At 39.0% G+C, this 18,230-nt stretch overlaps 1 protein-coding gene across 2 annotated transcripts in view; it reads left to right on the top strand.

Annotated features, from left to right (window-relative positions):
- The window catches only part of WAC (WW domain containing adaptor with coiled-coil), a 61,160-nt gene extending 47,976 nt beyond the window's left edge, over positions 1-13,184 (top strand). The window contains exons 11-14 of one of the 2 annotated variants that reach the window (XM_061996130.1): positions 936-1,054; positions 7,777-7,960; positions 10,684-10,811; positions 13,026-13,184. In XM_061996130.1, coding sequence (XP_061852114.1) covers positions 936-1,054; positions 7,777-7,960; positions 10,684-10,811; positions 13,026-13,095 — 501 coding nt within the window. In that variant the 3' untranslated portion in view covers positions 13,096-13,184. Of the gene's footprint in view, positions 1-935; positions 1,055-7,773; positions 7,961-10,683; positions 10,812-13,025 lie in introns of both variants that reach the window. The other variant, XM_061996129.1, reaches the window with a different exon arrangement.
- Positions 13,185-18,230: the final 5,046 nt, after the last annotated feature.

Raw genomic sequence — 18,230 nt, 5'->3', positions numbered from 1 at the left:
AGGTCAAGGGAGGTTCTTCTCCCCCTCTACTCTGCCCTAGTGAGGTCTCATCTGGAGTCCTGTGTCCAGTCCTGGGCTCCTCAGCTCAAGAGGGACAGAGAAGTTCTGGAGAGAGTCCAATGCAGGGCCACCGAGATAATCAGGAGACAGGAACATCTTTCATATGAGGAAAGGCTGCGGGAACTGGGGCTGTTTAGTCTGGAGGAGACTGAGGGGAGATCTCATTAATATTTAGAAATATCTAAATGGTGTGTGTCAGGAGGTTGGGACATCTCTTTTTTCTGTTGTATCTAGCAACAGGACAAGGGGTAATGGGGTGAAGATATAAGGAAAAACTATTTCACTGTTCAAGTGAGGGAGCCCTGGCACAGGCTGCTCAGGGAGGGTGTGAAGTCTTCTTCCTTGGAGGTCTTCAAGACCCTCCTGGACATGTTCCTATATGACCTGATCTAGGTTGACCTTCTCCTGCAGGGGAGTTAGACTAGATGATGTCTAAAGAACCCTTCCAACCACTACCATTCTGTGATTCTATAATTTGCAAGTAGGAAACTTCTAACTTTTTCAGTGAAAAGTTTTATTTGAATAAGAAATAACTATTCTGAGATGGGAAGAGAACTTGGTGCTCACATGGAGAGTACAGCCAAAAGTTATATGGAGTTGAATGATATTACATAATAAACTTACAGTGTTTTGGGAAGTCAGATGGATCTAGATTTGCTTCTGTTTTATCTATTAAACTCTTTCTATTTAAGTAAAAAAGCTCTCACAGCTGTAAAACTGGAGAATTTTTTAATACAAAACAACACCTTGTGAAGAGAATAAAAATTCTGTCAACAAAAGACCTTGTATCAAAACTCCCAGCTTCCATGTCTTCCTCTAGTTCTTACACTTGATATTTCTGTGGGTGAAGTCTAACGAAGTTTTGAACTTTCCAGGTTGCTACTCCAGGTGTTAAACAAGGACCAGCTTCACAGGCAGCACCTCAGCAGCCGGTAATAGCTGACAAGCAGGCAGGTCATGAACCTGCCTCTCCACGGAGTCTTCAGCGCTCAAGGTATGTTGAAATACTTGTCTGTGCTGCCCTCTGATGTTGGTCGGGATTCAATGTGTGTTGTGTATTTTGCAATTTGTGAATTCTTCTTTAAGCTATGTATTGAACATGGATTTAATTCTTGCTACTGAAAGAGTGCTGCTAAGTACCTTTGTCACAGAGCTAATGTGATAGGTTATCCCTTTTAGCACCACTACTAGGGTTGTATTCATAGAAGCAAAGTCAAGTCAATATTTCTGCCTGTCACTCTGGAGTCAGTTTTACAAGCCATTCCTTGTGTCGTGATTTCTGAGTTTGGAGGTTTTATTTCTTTTTGTACAGTTGCAAAATTAAGTGCCTTAACTGTGTGTTTTGCTTGGTATTAGATGTTTGTGATGTCTTGCTGTAGTATGATTTGATTTTTGGATTAGTAAGAACTTTTGTCAAGTTTCACAAATGCTTTTCCATAGCCAGACTTTTTTGTCAACATTGCAGCCTATTCAGATGTTGGATGGTAAGAATGTTTAGGCATGGATTTAGAATGCAGGTTTAGAATCTGTGTCTTTTCTCAGTTATTTTCTTTTGGGAAGATAGACTTTTCGTTGTGTAGGATGCTGTGCACGTTGTCATATTGGTTCTAGGTTCTGTAACCACTTAAGATCCTTCTCAGATGGAGTCATGCTATAGAACTGTGGCAGAAGGAGACTACAGGTTGACTTTTGAAAAAGTACATCATCACAATGAATTTCTGTAGATCTACAGTGTGTTGCACTTAAAAGCTAGATTGTTAGAGTGGTTGAATAAGGTATGAGGTATGATATGAAAAAACAAAAAGCCCCAACAAGAAGAAGACAATAGTCTTTGCTTGTCAGCTTACCTGAAGCTACGTGATGATACTTTCCAGATCATAATATAGGGAGGTCCTTTTGTCTGCCCTCTTGAGGCTGACAAAGGGGACCTTTGATTTTTATGTCATCCGTGCACTAGCTTTTTGTTACATTTTCAGATCTTTGTTGGGTTTTACTGTTTTTGTGAGGAGAAGGAGATTGTTCTGTGTTAGGGATTTTTTTGGGGGGTGATGTTGGTTTTGTTTTCAAGTGCTTGGCAGTTGTGTCCCAGTGACTGACACTAGGCACTGTGATACTGATCACAAGTGTTTGAGTTGTCAGTCTTACAGGCTCTTGAATCTAATCTTTGTCAAATATCTACACCTACAACTAATTTTGCTCAATGGATAGAATAAAGTCATAGCGTACCAGCTCCAGTCTCTAATGACTATGGATGGTGCTGTTCAAATCTTTCTGAATTACATTACCAAAAAAAAGAATTATACTTGGCAACAAGCTAAACCTTTTAAATAAAGGAAATAAACCTTCTAAGGAGCAATGATGTTTTGGGGAGCAGCTTTCAATTACAGAGCCTTTTGTCCTTTGCCTATCACCCTTTCCCCAGATGAAGTCTTGCTGAGGAGAATGGTCTTGTTCTTGGAAATGTTCACCATGGCCTGGAGTCTGTGTGAAGTGATACTGGCTGGCATTTGACCTAATCCATACCCCACCCTCCCTTTGGGTTGTAGGACTTTCTACTCTGGCATAGCCCTTACCCCACATCGAGTTCCCTTTAAGGATTTACTAGCCCTCTGCAAACCCTTGCTCTGTTTGGCATTAGCATTTTCTTGAAGAAGGGAGGCTGAATTTGTCCCAGCAGCTGTATTACTGAAGCAGAGAGGTCGCACAGATAGTGATGTCCCATGTTTGAAGAGAAGGCGGCGGATATTTGAAGAGAAGGAGCGGGTATGCAGACTAGTATCAAAGATGCAGTGATGATACTTAACACTGCTTAGTATCCTGTATCTCTGAAATTGCTACATGTTTGTGACTGGTATAATGTGCATCAGTTCTTCATGTGTTTCTGCTTGTTTTGGAAATACCTCATTTGCAAGAAATGGAAGATTTAAGAAACAGATGATTTGGAAAAACCTGCATGACTGGTATTTTCTTCTGTTCAGTGCAGTGGACTTGAATGAAAATGGGCCAGTTCAGATATAGACTTACTCATCTGCAAAAGATTTCCTGCATTTGGGCAGTGTTTCTGAATTGATATGGAACAGGTTAATCCTATGTAGATGACAAGTCAGTTGGGTTGGGGGCTGCTCTTTTTTTTAATAGGAAGGAAAAACAGCAACCTGAACTGCAGACAGGTGATCCAAAAAGAGGCTCTATGAACTGAGGTGGTATTTTTCTACAGCTTAAACGCAGATCCATTATGCAGGAGTTAAAACACAACTGGGTTTCCTTTGCTTTTACTATTATTAAAAGTTTTAAGTAAATGGAGTTAAATTATTTTTAACTTGAGAGGAAGCACTAAGAAGTATGTAAATAGATATTGATAACTTTAAAGACTTGAAAATTGTGCACACTTCAGTCATGTAAGTTAGGAAATTAATGCAAGATAGACATAAAGTGAGTCTGTTTGTAAGAGATTATTCTAAAACCACATCATGAGTCATGACTGCTTTAAAAATGGAACTGAGTGCTTGCATAATTAATGGTTTCAATAGGTTACTAGTTTATCTTTATTTCCAAAAAGGACAGGATATTTCTCCTTTACCTTATGAAACACAAAACTACAGGAGAGAGAGATATTTCCTCCTATTTTTTTGTAGGCTGTAAGATTTTGTAGTTTATAGTATTGTATTTCAGAACCATCCTGGTCTCATAATCTTGTAGAGATGTTTTTCTGTCTCTGGAAGCATTCCATTACCTGTGGCACTGTCAGTCTTTTAACTCAGCCAGCAGCTGATGCCGTACCTGGCTTCACTGAAGTCTTTTATAGCAGTAGTTCAGAACTGGCTGTCATTGCTGCATTCATAGCTCCCCCTGCTGCTAACATAGCAGTGCTAGGGTATTTTGTGACAGCATGTCTTATAATTAAGATAGAACTTTATTTTTGAGGAACTCACAGGTTTTATTTATTTTCCTGTTTCTGATGTTATGTTTCTGATGTGTTAGAGTGACTTTTTTTTTTGCTTATGAAGTAGGAGTCAAAGAAGGCAGGTTGATAAATGGAGTGAAGGCATCTTCAGTTCATAGGGCAACTTGGATCTTATTAGTACTAAAGAGTAAATAAGCATTGCAGATGATGCCTCAATTCTACTTAGTTGTTAACTGGAGCTTTTCCCTAAACCATCAGGGTGCTGATGCTGTACATAGAAACAGAATAGCTCTTGTTGGAAGGGACTTCTAGCCATGATCTAGTGTAAATCCCAACTCAGAGTAGGACTGGCAAGCTTCAGTTTCTTAGGTGATTTTCAAATATTTCTGAGCATCTTCTTCTAGTGTTTGGCTACTGTTATGATGAAATGTTTCTTCCAATTAGAATTTCCCTTGCTGCAACTTGTGTGTCTATGTCTTGTGCTGACACTGTACATCTCTGAAAAGAGCTCAATTGTCTTCTCTCCCAATAGGTAGTTAACAACAGTAAAAAGGTCATTCAGTCCTCTTCCGTCAGTCTTCTCTTTTCCAAACTGAGTGAACTTTCAACTTCTGATAGAGCATGTGGTTCAGCCCACTAGTCATCTGTGTGGTCCTCTGCTGGATTCCTTTGGTGTGACAGTTTAATTCTTGTCTGCTTTTGAGTTCCTCACACAGTGCTTCAGGTACTGTGAATCTCCTCAGCTCTGAAGAGAGGTGCAGAATTGCTTTCTTCCACAATGCTCTTCCTAATACAGCCCTGCACGGGCCTGTCTTGCTTTGCCGCAGAGATGTGTTGCTGACTCACATTTAACTTGTCCATCAAGATCCTTGGGCACTTTTCTGCAAAGCTGTTTTCTGTGCACACAACTGTGCTGTTCCATGGGGTTATTCCATCCCAGGGGCAGGACTTTGTATTTGCCTTTTTTGAATGTGGTTCCTGTCTGCCCATTTATGTCACCTGTCCTGCAGTGCATTGACTGCTACCCACAAGTAATTGCCAGCTGCAAACTGATGAAGGTACCCTGTGTGCCACCATCTAGGCTTTTAATAAAAACATGAAGTAGTGTTGGTCCCAATATTAATCAGTGAAGCACAGTACTAGGCACTGGCTTTCAGTTGGTTGTTTAACTGCCAACTGCAGCCTTTTTTGCAATTGGTACAATTTTCCCCTCACCTTACACATGAAATGTGGACTTGATAAGTGAACAGTTTGGTTGTAACAGAGCTATGGGATATGATGGCACAGGCATTGCTGATGTCAAAGTAATTAACATCACTGCTTCCCTGATGTCCTTTGAGCCAGTCATCCCGTCACAGAAGTCTGTAAGGTTGGTGAGACGTAATCTGTTCTGGCTCTTTTTTGCCTTTGAGTCTTTCATATAGCTGGAACTGCTTCCAGGAAAACTTGCTCCATAACTTTCACAGAAAGTAAGATCAAGTGACCTGTAATTCTTCAGATTGTCATCTTTGTGCTTCTTGAAGATGGCTTTAACATTTGACTTTTTCCCCATTATTGGAGAACTTGCCTTCTTACCATGTTACTTCAAGGGGGATTGGACTAGATGATCTTTCGAGGTCCCTTCCAACCCTTAAGATTCTGTGACTCAAGATACTGCATCATCTCGGTTGTATTAGACAGCTCTTTGGTTACCCTTGGGTGCATGCCATCTGGTTGCATGAACATATATCTTGTTGGCTTAGCTGCTTCTTCTTCATCTGCTTAAGTAATACTTTGCTCACTGCCTCTGCTGATGTACTTAGGCCTGAGGGCAGACCATATCCATAAAATCCAGGCAAAAAAGAAAAAAGTTGTCAACTATCCTGGCCTTTTTTTGTGTCCTTTGTCTCTAGGTCCCCTTACCTTTGAGAGAAGCAGCCCACCTGTTCCTTAACCTGTCATTTGCTCTGATGTACTGCCCTTGTTGCTCTTGATCTTCTTGGCTAGTTTCAACTCCAGCTTCAAAATCTAAGTTTCATTTTTTTCCAAATCAACTGAACATTTGTACAGTGAAGTGTTAGGACTTGTAAGTGAGGTAGCTGAGCTAATTACTGAAGAGAAAACAAAGCACAAAGCTTGTAGAGTACTTTCTTCCCCCCCCCCCCCCAGTTATGTTATATATTCTCTTTTGCAACTTCTGCTGTCTGAAATAAAGGGAATGTATACATTCTAACAAAGTTGATGCCAAAACCTTTCTGCATTTTTTAAAATATATTCAAAGCTTTTGAATTTTGGAGGTACTGAAAGGAATGAAAGGCCTTTGCCATAGACCAGTGTGCTGTTCCTAATTAGTTGTCTGTTTGGGAATCTGCTATAATTCTTCACAAGTGTGAGTGATAAGGATAAATGGCTGGCCATTGGACTGTAAAGGTAGTAGCATTTTGCTAGGATGTTTTCATTCTCAAGAGGGCAGATTAAGTGATAAATTAAGATTTATTTTTTTCTTCATATTACTTTATATTACCTGCAGGCAAGTAGTAGGAAGGTTTTAAGAAAAAGACTGAAATTACGGCCTGTGTTGAAAGCTGCTGATAGCGTGAGAGTGATTGTAAACACAGTACTACTGTTTCCCAGTATAATGGAATCACAGAATTGTAGAATCGTAGAATTGTAGAATTATAGAGTCTTAATGGTTGGAAAAGACTAACCGCATACTGTCAAGCCTGTCACTATACTAAACCGTATCCCACAGCACCTCATCTATGTGTCCTTTGAATATTCTAGTCACCATCCTAGGGACCTCCCTGGGCACCCTGTTCCAATGCTTAATAACCCTCTAAGTGAAAAAGCTCTTCCTAATGTCCAATCTAAACCTCCCCTAGTGCAACTGGAACTCATTTCTTTGTGTCTTGTCGTTCATTACTGGAGAGAAGAGACTGACCCCCACCTCACTACAACACCCCTTCAGGCAGTTGTAGAGGGTGATGTTATCTTCTCTCTGCTATGCCAAGATCAACATGAGGGTTTTTTACTGGCAATTAGGAAAGGTTTAGACTCAGATTATAGTGCAAAGTAGAATTGGAAGAGCTGTGTATTGATGTAGTATTTGGATAATATAAATGTTGTGTTTGCTTGTATATAGAGATCTGAAAGAAGAAAGTCAAAGGCATTACACATATCAACTGAAATGTTTCCGTTCACCTGTTCTCCTGCAACAGGTTAACACACCAACTAGAAAAAAGGCATTATGAACATGTTGCAGGAAAGCAGTCAAGTTGGTAGCTGCAGACATATACTGCTTCTATGATACCTCTGTCCTCCTAAGTGCTTTAAGTGAGGATGTACAGTCACAAAGTGTGTGTGTTTTGACAGTAGTAAATTATTATACTCCTAAAGCCCCCATGGCTGCTTTTTGATCGGGGCAGCAGTCTTTGTTCTTCATGTTTATTATGATACTTGCTAATATTCTGTTGAACAAACCTGATTAACTTCATCTGATACGTCATTATTGAAAATCTTGGGTTTGCAGTTATTTGAAGGAAGAACATACATGTTTTATGTTCTCTGTCCAACACTAAAATGCAAGCACAGTGTACATCTTTTGAACAGAAAGTTAAACACAAAAACCCTCAACTGAAAAAACCCCAAAGTGCTATATTGTAGCACTTAGTTCCCACACAAGGAGGAGGTTTGTGGAGAAGTGGAACGGATTTACTTGTGGTCTGAATGCTTTATGTAATTTATGTGTCTGGAAGCAATCAATTGTGTGTGTTTTATTTCTCTGTAGATTTACATATGTTTTAAAATGCTTTTTTTAAAAATTCTTCTAGTAGTCAAAGAAGCCCATCACCAGGTCCAAATCATACCTCTAGCACGAGTGCATCAAATTCAACACCTGCACCCCAAAATACATCTGTACGACCCACTTGTTCATTAACACCTACGCTAGCAGCACACTTCAACGAGAACCTTATAAAGCATGTCCAAGGCTGGCCTGCAGACCATGCAGAAAAGCAAGTGAGTACACTTGGTCTTTGTTCCTTGGGAGAGTGCAAAACATGTAGCTTGAAATCTGGTTTTCTCACAATGATTGCTTTTTCTAGTAATTACAAATATTATTTAAACCCCCAATGCGTGGTCTTAGACAGAAAAGAGGAGAGGGAAGAGAAATTAGGCCAGGGGCCTGCAAGTTTTACATGTGATTGCCATGTAGCAGTTGAGTATTTTTAGTCTCACTTAAAGTACCAGTGCTTTTGAAATTTACTCAAATGAATAGCTGTCCTCATAACTACTTTCTCACTGTCAAAGTTCACTTGAAATGTATGAAGAACATAAATTTCAACAAATTTTTATAATAATGGTATTTCTGTTGTGTGGAAAATGTTATGGATTAGGTGATAGAGTTAAAGTACTTGAGACTGCTTCACAGTTGGAGTCACTGAGTTGTTAGCTCTACACAAGGGAAAAGGAACTCTGCTTTATTTGTTGTACTTGGTTTTTAAGATGATGTAGAGGGTTTCAGACTAAATTTGGGCTATTTTTACATAATGGGAAATCCAGTAAAATTGCCATCCGTATTTTATAACTAACCGCATGAAACCAGTCCTGTTGTGGTGATACAGGGAAACTGGATGCATCTCAGCTGCTTGGAATGTATTACTCAAAGCAACTGTATTGTTTATTGAATCTAGTTCAAGTCCTTTCACAGGCAACCCTGTCTGACACAGCCTGTATAGGATATTAATCTTACCTAGCCCAGTTTACTTTGGTCTTTTCAAGAGTGGTTCCATGCTGTCTAAAGCCTACACTGGAGGCTTTTGGGTAGTAACTTGCAAGATGGCTCTTAAAAGTGCAGCCTAGTCTGATACCCCATTTGGACTCTTGAGGTTGTTTTATTTCTTTTCATTTTAAATTGCATTTTAAGATATTGCCAACCTGTATCTCAGACAACAGAGCCATTGGTGTGGAATTTGTGCTTAAGGAAATGATGCAGAACAGCCACTGCTCTTAGTACATTTTAACATGAATCTTGGACACAAAATTTTTTTAAGACCTTTTAAATGGGATTACTTTAAGATGAGTGACTGGTCAGCTTGAAAATAAGTACTTAGGAAGTCATTGCTGAAGTTTGCTGTCAGTCTCAAGACTGTAGGGTTGTGTGGGAAGGACATGCAAAATGATGTCCTGCGGGAGACCAGAGTACTCCTGGATGTCAACACACTCCAAAAAAACTTTTAGTGAGGAGAATTAAAACACAAAGTGCTTTATTAAACTGGAGAAATGCCAGAAATTGATAAGTCATAAAATCACAGAATGGTGGGGATTGGAAGAGACCTTTAGAGATCGTCTAGTCCAACTGCCCTGCTCATGCAGGTCCACCTAGATCAGGTCACACAGGAACATGTCCAGACGGGTTTCGAATCATCCAGAGAAGGAGACTCCACACCCTCTCTGGGCAGCCTGTGCCAAGGCTCCCTCACAGTAAAGAAGTTTTTCCTTAAATTTAAGTGGAACTTTTTGTGTTCCAGCTTTTGTCCATTACCCCTAGTTTTGGACAAAGGCCTGTGTTAAATGCTGTTATTATGGGGAAGGAAAAAACAAGTATGTGAGTGCTTGTGGCATGAGGTGGTGGTGTTAGTGGTGCAAAAGAGTTGCATAACACCAGCCAAGTAAGGCCCAGACAGTCCCTGAGCAGTGGCAGCCCTTGTAAAACTGCTCCCCAGTTTTATTTCTGAGTATGACATGTTATGGTGTGGAATATCCCTCTGGTCAGTTTGGATGAGCTGTCCCAGCTGTGTTCCCTCTCTGCCTTTTGTCTACCCACAGCCTATTTATTTACTGGAGGGATCAGAGGGAGAAGGAGAAACCCTTGTTGCAGTGCAAGCAATGTTCAGAAATGGCTATAACTGGCATGTTATCAACACTTGATTTGATTGCAGATCCAAAACATAGCATCATATGGGCTGCTGTGAAGAAAATTAACTCTACCCCAGCCAGACACACATTGCTAAACAGCAATTTTTCAGTTTGCCAATTGCAAGACGTCCTCTTTCCTCATTGCAGTGTGATACACAGGGCTTTATCCTAGTCTCCTTGGTGCTGTTGAGTTCTCTGGAGTCATATATCAAGTTCAGTGACAGGACTTCAAGAAATACACAAACTGGGGTTAGGTTATGCTTTCTAAATTTATACCTCTGCTTTGTCTCCACCTGACTGTGCTGGGATACTAAATTAATGGAGTTTGTGTAAAAGAGAACACCTGGAGAGAGTTGCAAAGTCTTGGGTTGTTTTTTTTATCCTGTGCTGGGTAACTGGAAATAAGATGACATTCAATTGTTTTTGTCATTAGGGCTTAATGTAGATTGGAAATTCAGACCTGCCATTGAAATAGTGTATGGAGGCTTTTAGCTACTTGAACAAATTACTTTGGAAACTGGGAGCTCTCTTAGGTACTGTCTTTCAAGATGGTTGGGTAAAGGTTTTCTAGGATTAAGGAAGTTTAGACCATCCCTGCCTTAGCACGTGCCTGGGTTAGACAATCCCTGGGCAGCCAGTGTTGTTAATTTCTGATTCTAAATGGGCTTTTGCAGAGAATTTAATGTACTTTGGATTTAATACTCCCCTCTGAAGTTAGAGCGCTTTGCTGTTTGGAGACACTTTTTTGGAGCAATCCTCTGACTACAGACAGTTATTTCCAGTGCATGACTCAAACCCCTAACCTTTGCGTGTAACCATTGCAGGCATCAAGATTACGTGAGGAAGCTCATAACATGGGAAGTGTCCATATGTCAGAAATTTGTACTGAATTAAAGAATTTAAGGTCTTTAGTTCGAGTATGTGAAATTCAAGCAACTTTGCGTGAGCAAAGGTAAGTGTGTGCTCTCTGTTTACTTTCGAAATGGTACTTTTCAAGGCAGCATTAGAATTTCTGACGTTGCTTGGCATGAGCTGCATTTACTGATGACTTTGTAAGCATGCTGATACTTACCAGGTTTGCAAACTATCTTTCCTGCAGATACCTTATAGATATGCAACTTCTGTACATATTTTCACTTGGAGAAGTATCTTTGCAGATACGTTAGTGTATTAGGAATAAGTGATTAATGCTAATTCTACTTCTAAAATATCTGTCCATTCATGATGCACAGATCACATAGGTACACACCTGCACAGTTTGTACTGGACTGAAACACTACAGTTTGCATGCGACAGTTATTAGGTCTAAAGCTAGAACTAATTTGAACAGGTGTCACTGATATCACAAGATATGGAAAAAAGATATGTTTTTACTTTGTTAGGAGGTGCCAGAGAAGATCTTGGGGTTCTTTAGTGAAGTGTTGATTATAGCAAAGTTAGAATTCTGCTTCTTAAGTCAGTACTAGTGTCTTGTGTATCACTGAAGCAATACACAGCTGCGTTGTTGAAGACTCTTGTGCAAGATCAAAATGTTCAGTTGTAACAATACAAGCCAAAATTTCTCACCAGTAGTCATGATCCTGAGTCTACTTCCATATTGTTTCCTTTTTGAATGATGCTATCTCATCTATTAAGACACACTGCAGTTGTACAGTGATTCTGATCTGCTGTTTTAAGCGGCTTTAGCAGTGTTGCGTGCTGTTTAAATAGCCAACCTTGTCCTAGAAGCTCTTTCTCTTTGGCAGTTAGTAAAACAATCCTTTAGTCAGAAGTAGGCTAGAATATATTTGTAAATCTTTCTTAATAAAATGAAATATACTGTTATTTCATAACGTTTATTACGTCAGTTACAATTTCTGCAGTGAACAGTTTGGTTTCTTACACTTTTAATTTCCTAAGGTTTCATTGCTGTGTCTGAGTGCACACATGGTCTGAAAGAACATTTCAGATGTCATTGTTCAGCTCACTAAACAGCATCTTGTTTCTTGTACACTGTGTATCTGTAAGCTGTCAAGAATTACTATGACTTTGAATCTGTGATAACTTGTATCTCTTATTTTTGCTACAATCCCAAAGGCATGGAATACGTAGCATAAGTAAGGAGTTGGTAGGGGGAGGCTTTTGCAAAGGATGGGATTATCAAAGCAGATACATTTGAAGGATGACATTATGTCCATACATTTTGCACAGAACTGTTTGTTGGAAGAGGGAACTATATCTCTAGGCAAAGCAAATACATTGTTTTTAACAGGTATATTGTTTATGACAGAATATGAAAAGGCACTTTTCACCGACTGTTATATTTTTATATACTTTGAAGTGTAATGGTTTTTTGAGGTGTGTCTATCTTAATCATTTTTCACCTACTACTTTTCAGTAGAAGATTCATTTTTACTGTGCTGGGCATGTGTTTGAAAGACAAAAGTCTGCTGGATTAGATGCTTTTCCTACATTGATTAAAGTTGCATCAGGCTTACAGAATGTTTATGCATTAACTTTCCATTAATATTTTCTTAACTCATTCACATGCTTGCATTATACTTTAACATCATGAAAAGATGTTTCAAACTATTAACAGTAATTGTTTTTGTCAGCTCAGTAGAAGGAGGAAAAATGTATAAGGGAAGTGCTAGCAATATCATTTATGTCTAAGATAGGTGTAGTTAAAACCTCTTTTCCTCTGATGTCTTTTAATGATCAAATGAGATTGAAGCTTACTATAACGAGACTACTGCTAGCCGCAGAGCCAAATACTAGTGGTACACTTGGAAGAAAACTTGCTTCAGAAAATTTGAGTGCAATGGCTTGTTGTACAGTCTGGAAAACTGCATGACATAAGCATAACACCATTGTTCAGTACCCTTCCAGTCTGACGTTTTCTGGGAGTTAAGTTCAAGTGAAGAGTGGACTTAATCATAACTGTATGAAATCCAGCAACTTCATTTTCTGAACTAAGTACCAAACATGGCAGGTCTCTGCATCTGCATATGGTGTTTGGACAGGTGATCAAACAGATTGGGAATTAATTTGAAAATATCTGAATTTTATGAATACAGCTAAAGAGCTTGGCATATTTCACTGTAATTGCAGCAGTACTTGTGTAAATAGTTATTTAATAGCTCTGTAATGCAAATGTTTATACTAACTTATTTCTTTTCTCTTGCAGGATACTATTTTTGAGGCAACAAATTAAAGAACTTGAAAAGCTAAAGAATCAGAATTCCTTCATGGTGTGAAAAGTTGTAAACAATTGCACATGGTTTTGAGTACAGGAACTATTAAACTGATGCCCAGTCTTAACACTTTTGAGCTGCATTTGAGTAGACTTTGGACCGTTGAGCTGGGCAGAAAAAAAGTTGACATGGGGAAGGGGACAGGAGGGAGTCAAATTCAGGGGAAAGATACAAGAATGATTTGTAAAACCCTTGAAATGTAGATTTCTTGTAGATGTATTCTTCACGTTGTAAATATGTTTTGTAGAGTGAAGCCATGGGAAGCCATGTGTATCAGAGCTTAGACATCCAAAACTAATCAATGCTGAGGTGGCTAAATACCTAGCCTTTTACATGTAAACCTGTCTGCAAAATTAGCTTTCTTTTTTTTTTTGGTTTTTTTTTTATTTTTAGTTAATTTATCATTCAGAGATCTTGCATTTCCTACAATTCAATGCAAGCGCCAGGCGATCTGTGTCTAAGGCTGCAACAGTTTGGGTAATGTACAAAAAATACCATGAAACAACTGTTTCCACACTTGCACCGAATCGAGAGCAGTGCTTCTCCATTTCTGTTTTACAGAGAAATGTTTTTCATTTTCTGTGTTCCATTTCCCCATTAAATCCTAAATCTGATTTTATCAGTTTTTTTAATGCTTCTAATTTTCTCTTTTCTTAAGGCACTGTTGCTATGGCACTTTTTCTATAATCTTTTCATTCCTGTGTACAGTAGCTTAAAATTGCAGTGATTGAGCATAACCCACTTGTTTGTATAAATTATTGAAATGTATTTCCATTTGCACCCTGTAAGAATGGACTTATAGTACTGCTGGGCATGTGTGCTGAAAGTACATTACTTGCTCAAATATAAGGAAATAGCCCAATGAACATGTTAACGTGGTTGTGGGAGGGGAAAGAGGAAAAAAAGCTAGTCAGATGTGAATTGTATCTGTTGTAATAAACATGTTAAAACAAAGAAACACTGGTTTTCATTTCCTTTGGTCAACACATATTAAAATTTGGTCTGTTTGGGGACTCTTTATTAGAACTGTTCTTGTTGAACATTTTTGTACTTAAATGATTCCTCAAGGGAGGTTTTGTTTAAAACTTGTAAACAGGAAAATGTGTATAAAATATTTAATGAAATATAAATTTCAACAAGAATTATTTAAGACACCTCCCCAACAGCTGTCATATGTTAACTCCTGGTTTACCTGTCTTGATATTATGACATTTCATTTCGAAGGATGTTTGTGTTGTAGCTAACTGTTTAAGTCTGGTGCTGACTGCTGTTCTTAACCATCACAAGACGCTGAATTTGTGTAATTGGAGCAACCCGCCGTTTGAAAATGGTGGCAAAGCTCAGCTTTGTATATTGTTTCCTAAAGTATATTAAAAATAAAAAAGAAACTATTGCTACTACAAAATAAACGTGACTTCTTCTTTGCTTAAAAAACAACAACAAATACAGCGATGGCAGTACTAGTTTAATATTTGCAGAGGTGTATATGTTACAGTGGTCTGTTAAGTAAGAAAGAAGGAGGTGACGGATGACAAAAAGAACTTGGTGATAAAGGTGTCAACATGTGATGATACGTGTTTTGTTCTTAGAAAGTACTGTCTTTCAGCACCAGAAACATTACTTGATGTTGGTTTTATTTTGCCTTGTGTTATGTTGAGTGGACTTGGACTGGTGTTTTTTAAATCATTTTGTCACCGAAGCCAAATGCGCTGTCTTAACAAGGCACGTTGGAAGTGGAGCAAGTTGAAATGCCTTAACAAGAAATGAGAAATCATGATACATTAACCTGTTACTGATCTTCACTTTTTAATCCAGTATGTGCTCTTTTGTTTCATATCATGCAAATGTTTGGTTTTGCTCAGAAAACTGGAATAGAGTTGTCTTCAGTGAATTAATTTTAACATAGGTTGTTTCTGCGTTTTTAGAGACCTGAGGTGAAGGGACAGAAGGCTTCCTGAGGCTCATGTTTCATGTAATGCTCAGTACCCTGAGCTTGCCCAAGCCTAGGGAGATGGCATGTGAAATGAATGGACATACAGGTGATGTTTCACCAGTGGTTGTCATTAGTTCTGATATTTGCTGTTTAGTTACTTGCTGAGACAAAAGTTTCTTCTGTCATAATAGATAAACTGGGCCTGTTTTCCATGAGCTTATTTTCCTTTTGATTCCTGTATTGCCCTCTGTAACATCCTGTATCAATGACCTTCACAAGTTAATTTTGTTCTGTAGGTAATTACTTTGTATTATTTTTTTAAACCTCTGGTTTGAATTAATTTTCTTACATGCTTTGCTGCTGCCTGCTGATCGTACTACTCATTCTTTTATGGAAGAATCTCTCTTCCAGCCTAAAGGGTACGAGTCTGTTTTATCACATGAAAGTGTTCGTAATGTACAAATGGTCACAGATAACTTGGGAATGAGACTCCAGATTCCACAGAGCGAACAAGGCTGTACAAAACAGAGCATCATTAAAAACATGAAGGTTTTTTTTCAAACACCCAGAGCTGTTGTTATCTGAGAGGTGACAGCTTGCCGTACTTCAACCAGCAGTGGACAAGTTGGGGAAGAGGATTTCAAGCACTGCTTTAAAGCAGACACTAGCCAAATGGCAAAATGTTTTGGCCTTGCTTGTTAGGCCTGGAGACTCTCCAGCAACATGCAGAAGCTGTCCCTCTCTATTTTGCTTGGGGAAGGAAAAAAAAAGAAACCAGGTTTTTCTCATTCCTTTCAAATCTCTATCTGAAGCTGGCCAACAAAGAAATGGACAGGTACATTACCAGTTTACCATTTATTACCCTTCCTGAACCTCATGTCCTTTCAAACGTAGTTGACATATCTTAATGAAAGGGACTTTATTGGATTGTTCTGCACCTGCAAGTCAAATGAAGGGAATTTTTCCTGGGGCAGTCTTGCCTTCTTCTTAGGCAGATGTTCAGAGAGTGTTCACTGGAGTTGTGGGATGTGTTTTCTGTATGGATGGTCAAGGAGTAGTGATGAGAAACTGATGAAAGGCATTTCCTAAGCAACTATTCAGTGTAATAGAGAAATGGCCTTTAGAATTACTTAAGAGATTGACTGAGCCTATACAGTCATTCTGCCAGCAGTGCAGCTGGAACTTACCATCTTGCCATCTGTGGTGACACAGTCAAGGACTCCAGCAGAAGGAAAGGCTTACTATAATTATAAAATCACATGACTGATCCAAGGGGCTCCCATGTTTGATGCTTTTACAATTGTACTTCTATAAAAATTATTATTAAGACTCAGAGGTCTGTGTGATTTTTTTTTTTTTCCACTGGTCTCAATCTGAAGATGCTGTGGTCAACTGCTTAATTTCAGTCAGTTTTCCCTGCTTAGACTGATGTCTTGTAGTGATTTAGTGTCTCCTTTTCAGATTGTTGTATTGTTTCTCCTTTAGTGAAAGCATCATATCTTTTAGTGGACACCGATGCTGCCCTTTACTGTTGCAATGAAAAACTTAGAAAAGGTAGCTGTAATGGAGGCTGGAGAGAATTAAAAACATTTTTGTTTGTTTTTGGAGCAGCCTTGTTGCAGGAGTATCCCCAAAGATATATGAGAAAATACTGTGTAGTTATACCATGTCTTCTAATCTATGAGTCAAAGATTATCATATCTTACTAACACCTTTTTGTTCAGTATCACCTTGCCTGTGACATGCTGAGGACGCAGCAGAATCCTTTGTAGCTGTGAGTTTGGTTGCAGTGGCAAACATGGCATATTCTGCCAGTGATGTGCCCTCAGTATCACTGTCAGGATGCCTTGGGGGTACTTGTGAGTCAGCCATGTGTAAGGGGCCGTCACTCTAATCCTCAATTAACATTTGGCTACTGTGTATGTATTTAAATTTCAAATCCATTCTTGGAAATAGGAGCTGGATATTTTTGTGAATACATCATTCCTCTTGCTGTTCCTAGAATAATATTCTGTAGTCACCAAAACACAATCTTATGTACAGACGTAAGGTAATAACGAGACAATTCTGGATGTTGTAAATACACTGACTTGAGTTGAAAATTTCCTGCAGAGGGATATTCTGAGCTAAAGTGCCAGCTCATTGACATTAGCACTGCTTCTCTGCCCGTAATTACTGGTTAATGATGTGTGGGGGTTTCATCTGTGGTTTGGTTTGGTTTCTGTGTTTATTTTTTATTATTTTCATAGGAATCAGAGCTTTTGATGTAGAAGGAATTTGTTTCTTTGCCATGCCTGGCTTTTTCTTTGTCAGTTGTTTTCTTTTGCAGTTACTCAAGCAAAAGCTTTCATTTGCAGCTGAGATCCACATATATATTGACTTCTTTTGCAAATAAAATTGTTTTCAGCTGTGATAGAGTTTTGGATTCCAGTTACACATCAATCTTCTCACGTATCTATTGAGTTCCTCTATCTTCTCTCTCTTTGTTCTCCTCCAATAGGCTTTCGGAAAGATTTAGTCTGTTGGCAGCTGTTCTGTTCTGACCTTGCTGGATGCATGTGCTGCTGCTGCTACTGTACTAATTTGTCTGGAAGATGCTCCTTGCTAGAACATGCTTCTTGCTTGAGATTTCTATATTTCCCAGCCATGGCTTTTTGTTTGAAAATTCTGAGAGAAAAGACTGATGTAGACTTTCTACCAATTAGGGCTCTAGTTAGCTGAGGATCTGGAAGTCATCATGCATTTTTTCCTCCCCAATAAAGACACTAACCCATGTAATCTAGGACTTTCTAGAGAATGAGCTGTTAGACTTTTTTGTCTTATGGGAGCTGTTAACATCGTGGTAAGTCATATGGCATCCCAGACAGGTCCTGCCTGGAGCTGCTGGGCCGTACAGCAGCTATGCTACCTGACTTCCGTATGCCAGATTTGCACACCAGGTTTGCAAACATGGCTTGCACAACATTATCTTTGCAGTAGTTTTTCAATACATGTGACAGCATTTTGTCACACGTGCCAGAGAGCATTTGGAAAGGGATATCACTTATATCTGAAAGCAGTGCCATTGAGCAGTGCTCAATGATGAGTCCCTTTGCTCCAGATTAAAACCTCAGAATCTGGGCTGAGTGAGAAATGTGCAGTAATACAGCAAAGCTTAGAATGCTCAGTTATGCTTATCTTCCCTCTGCATGTTACAAGAAAATTG

Source organism: Colius striatus, chromosome 5, assembly GCF_028858725.1.
Source record: "Colius striatus isolate bColStr4 chromosome 5, bColStr4.1.hap1, whole genome shotgun sequence".
NCBI classification, from domain to species: domain Eukaryota; kingdom Metazoa; phylum Chordata; class Aves; order Coliiformes; family Coliidae; genus Colius; species Colius striatus.
This window is presented reverse-complemented; position numbering and strand designations above follow the sequence as displayed.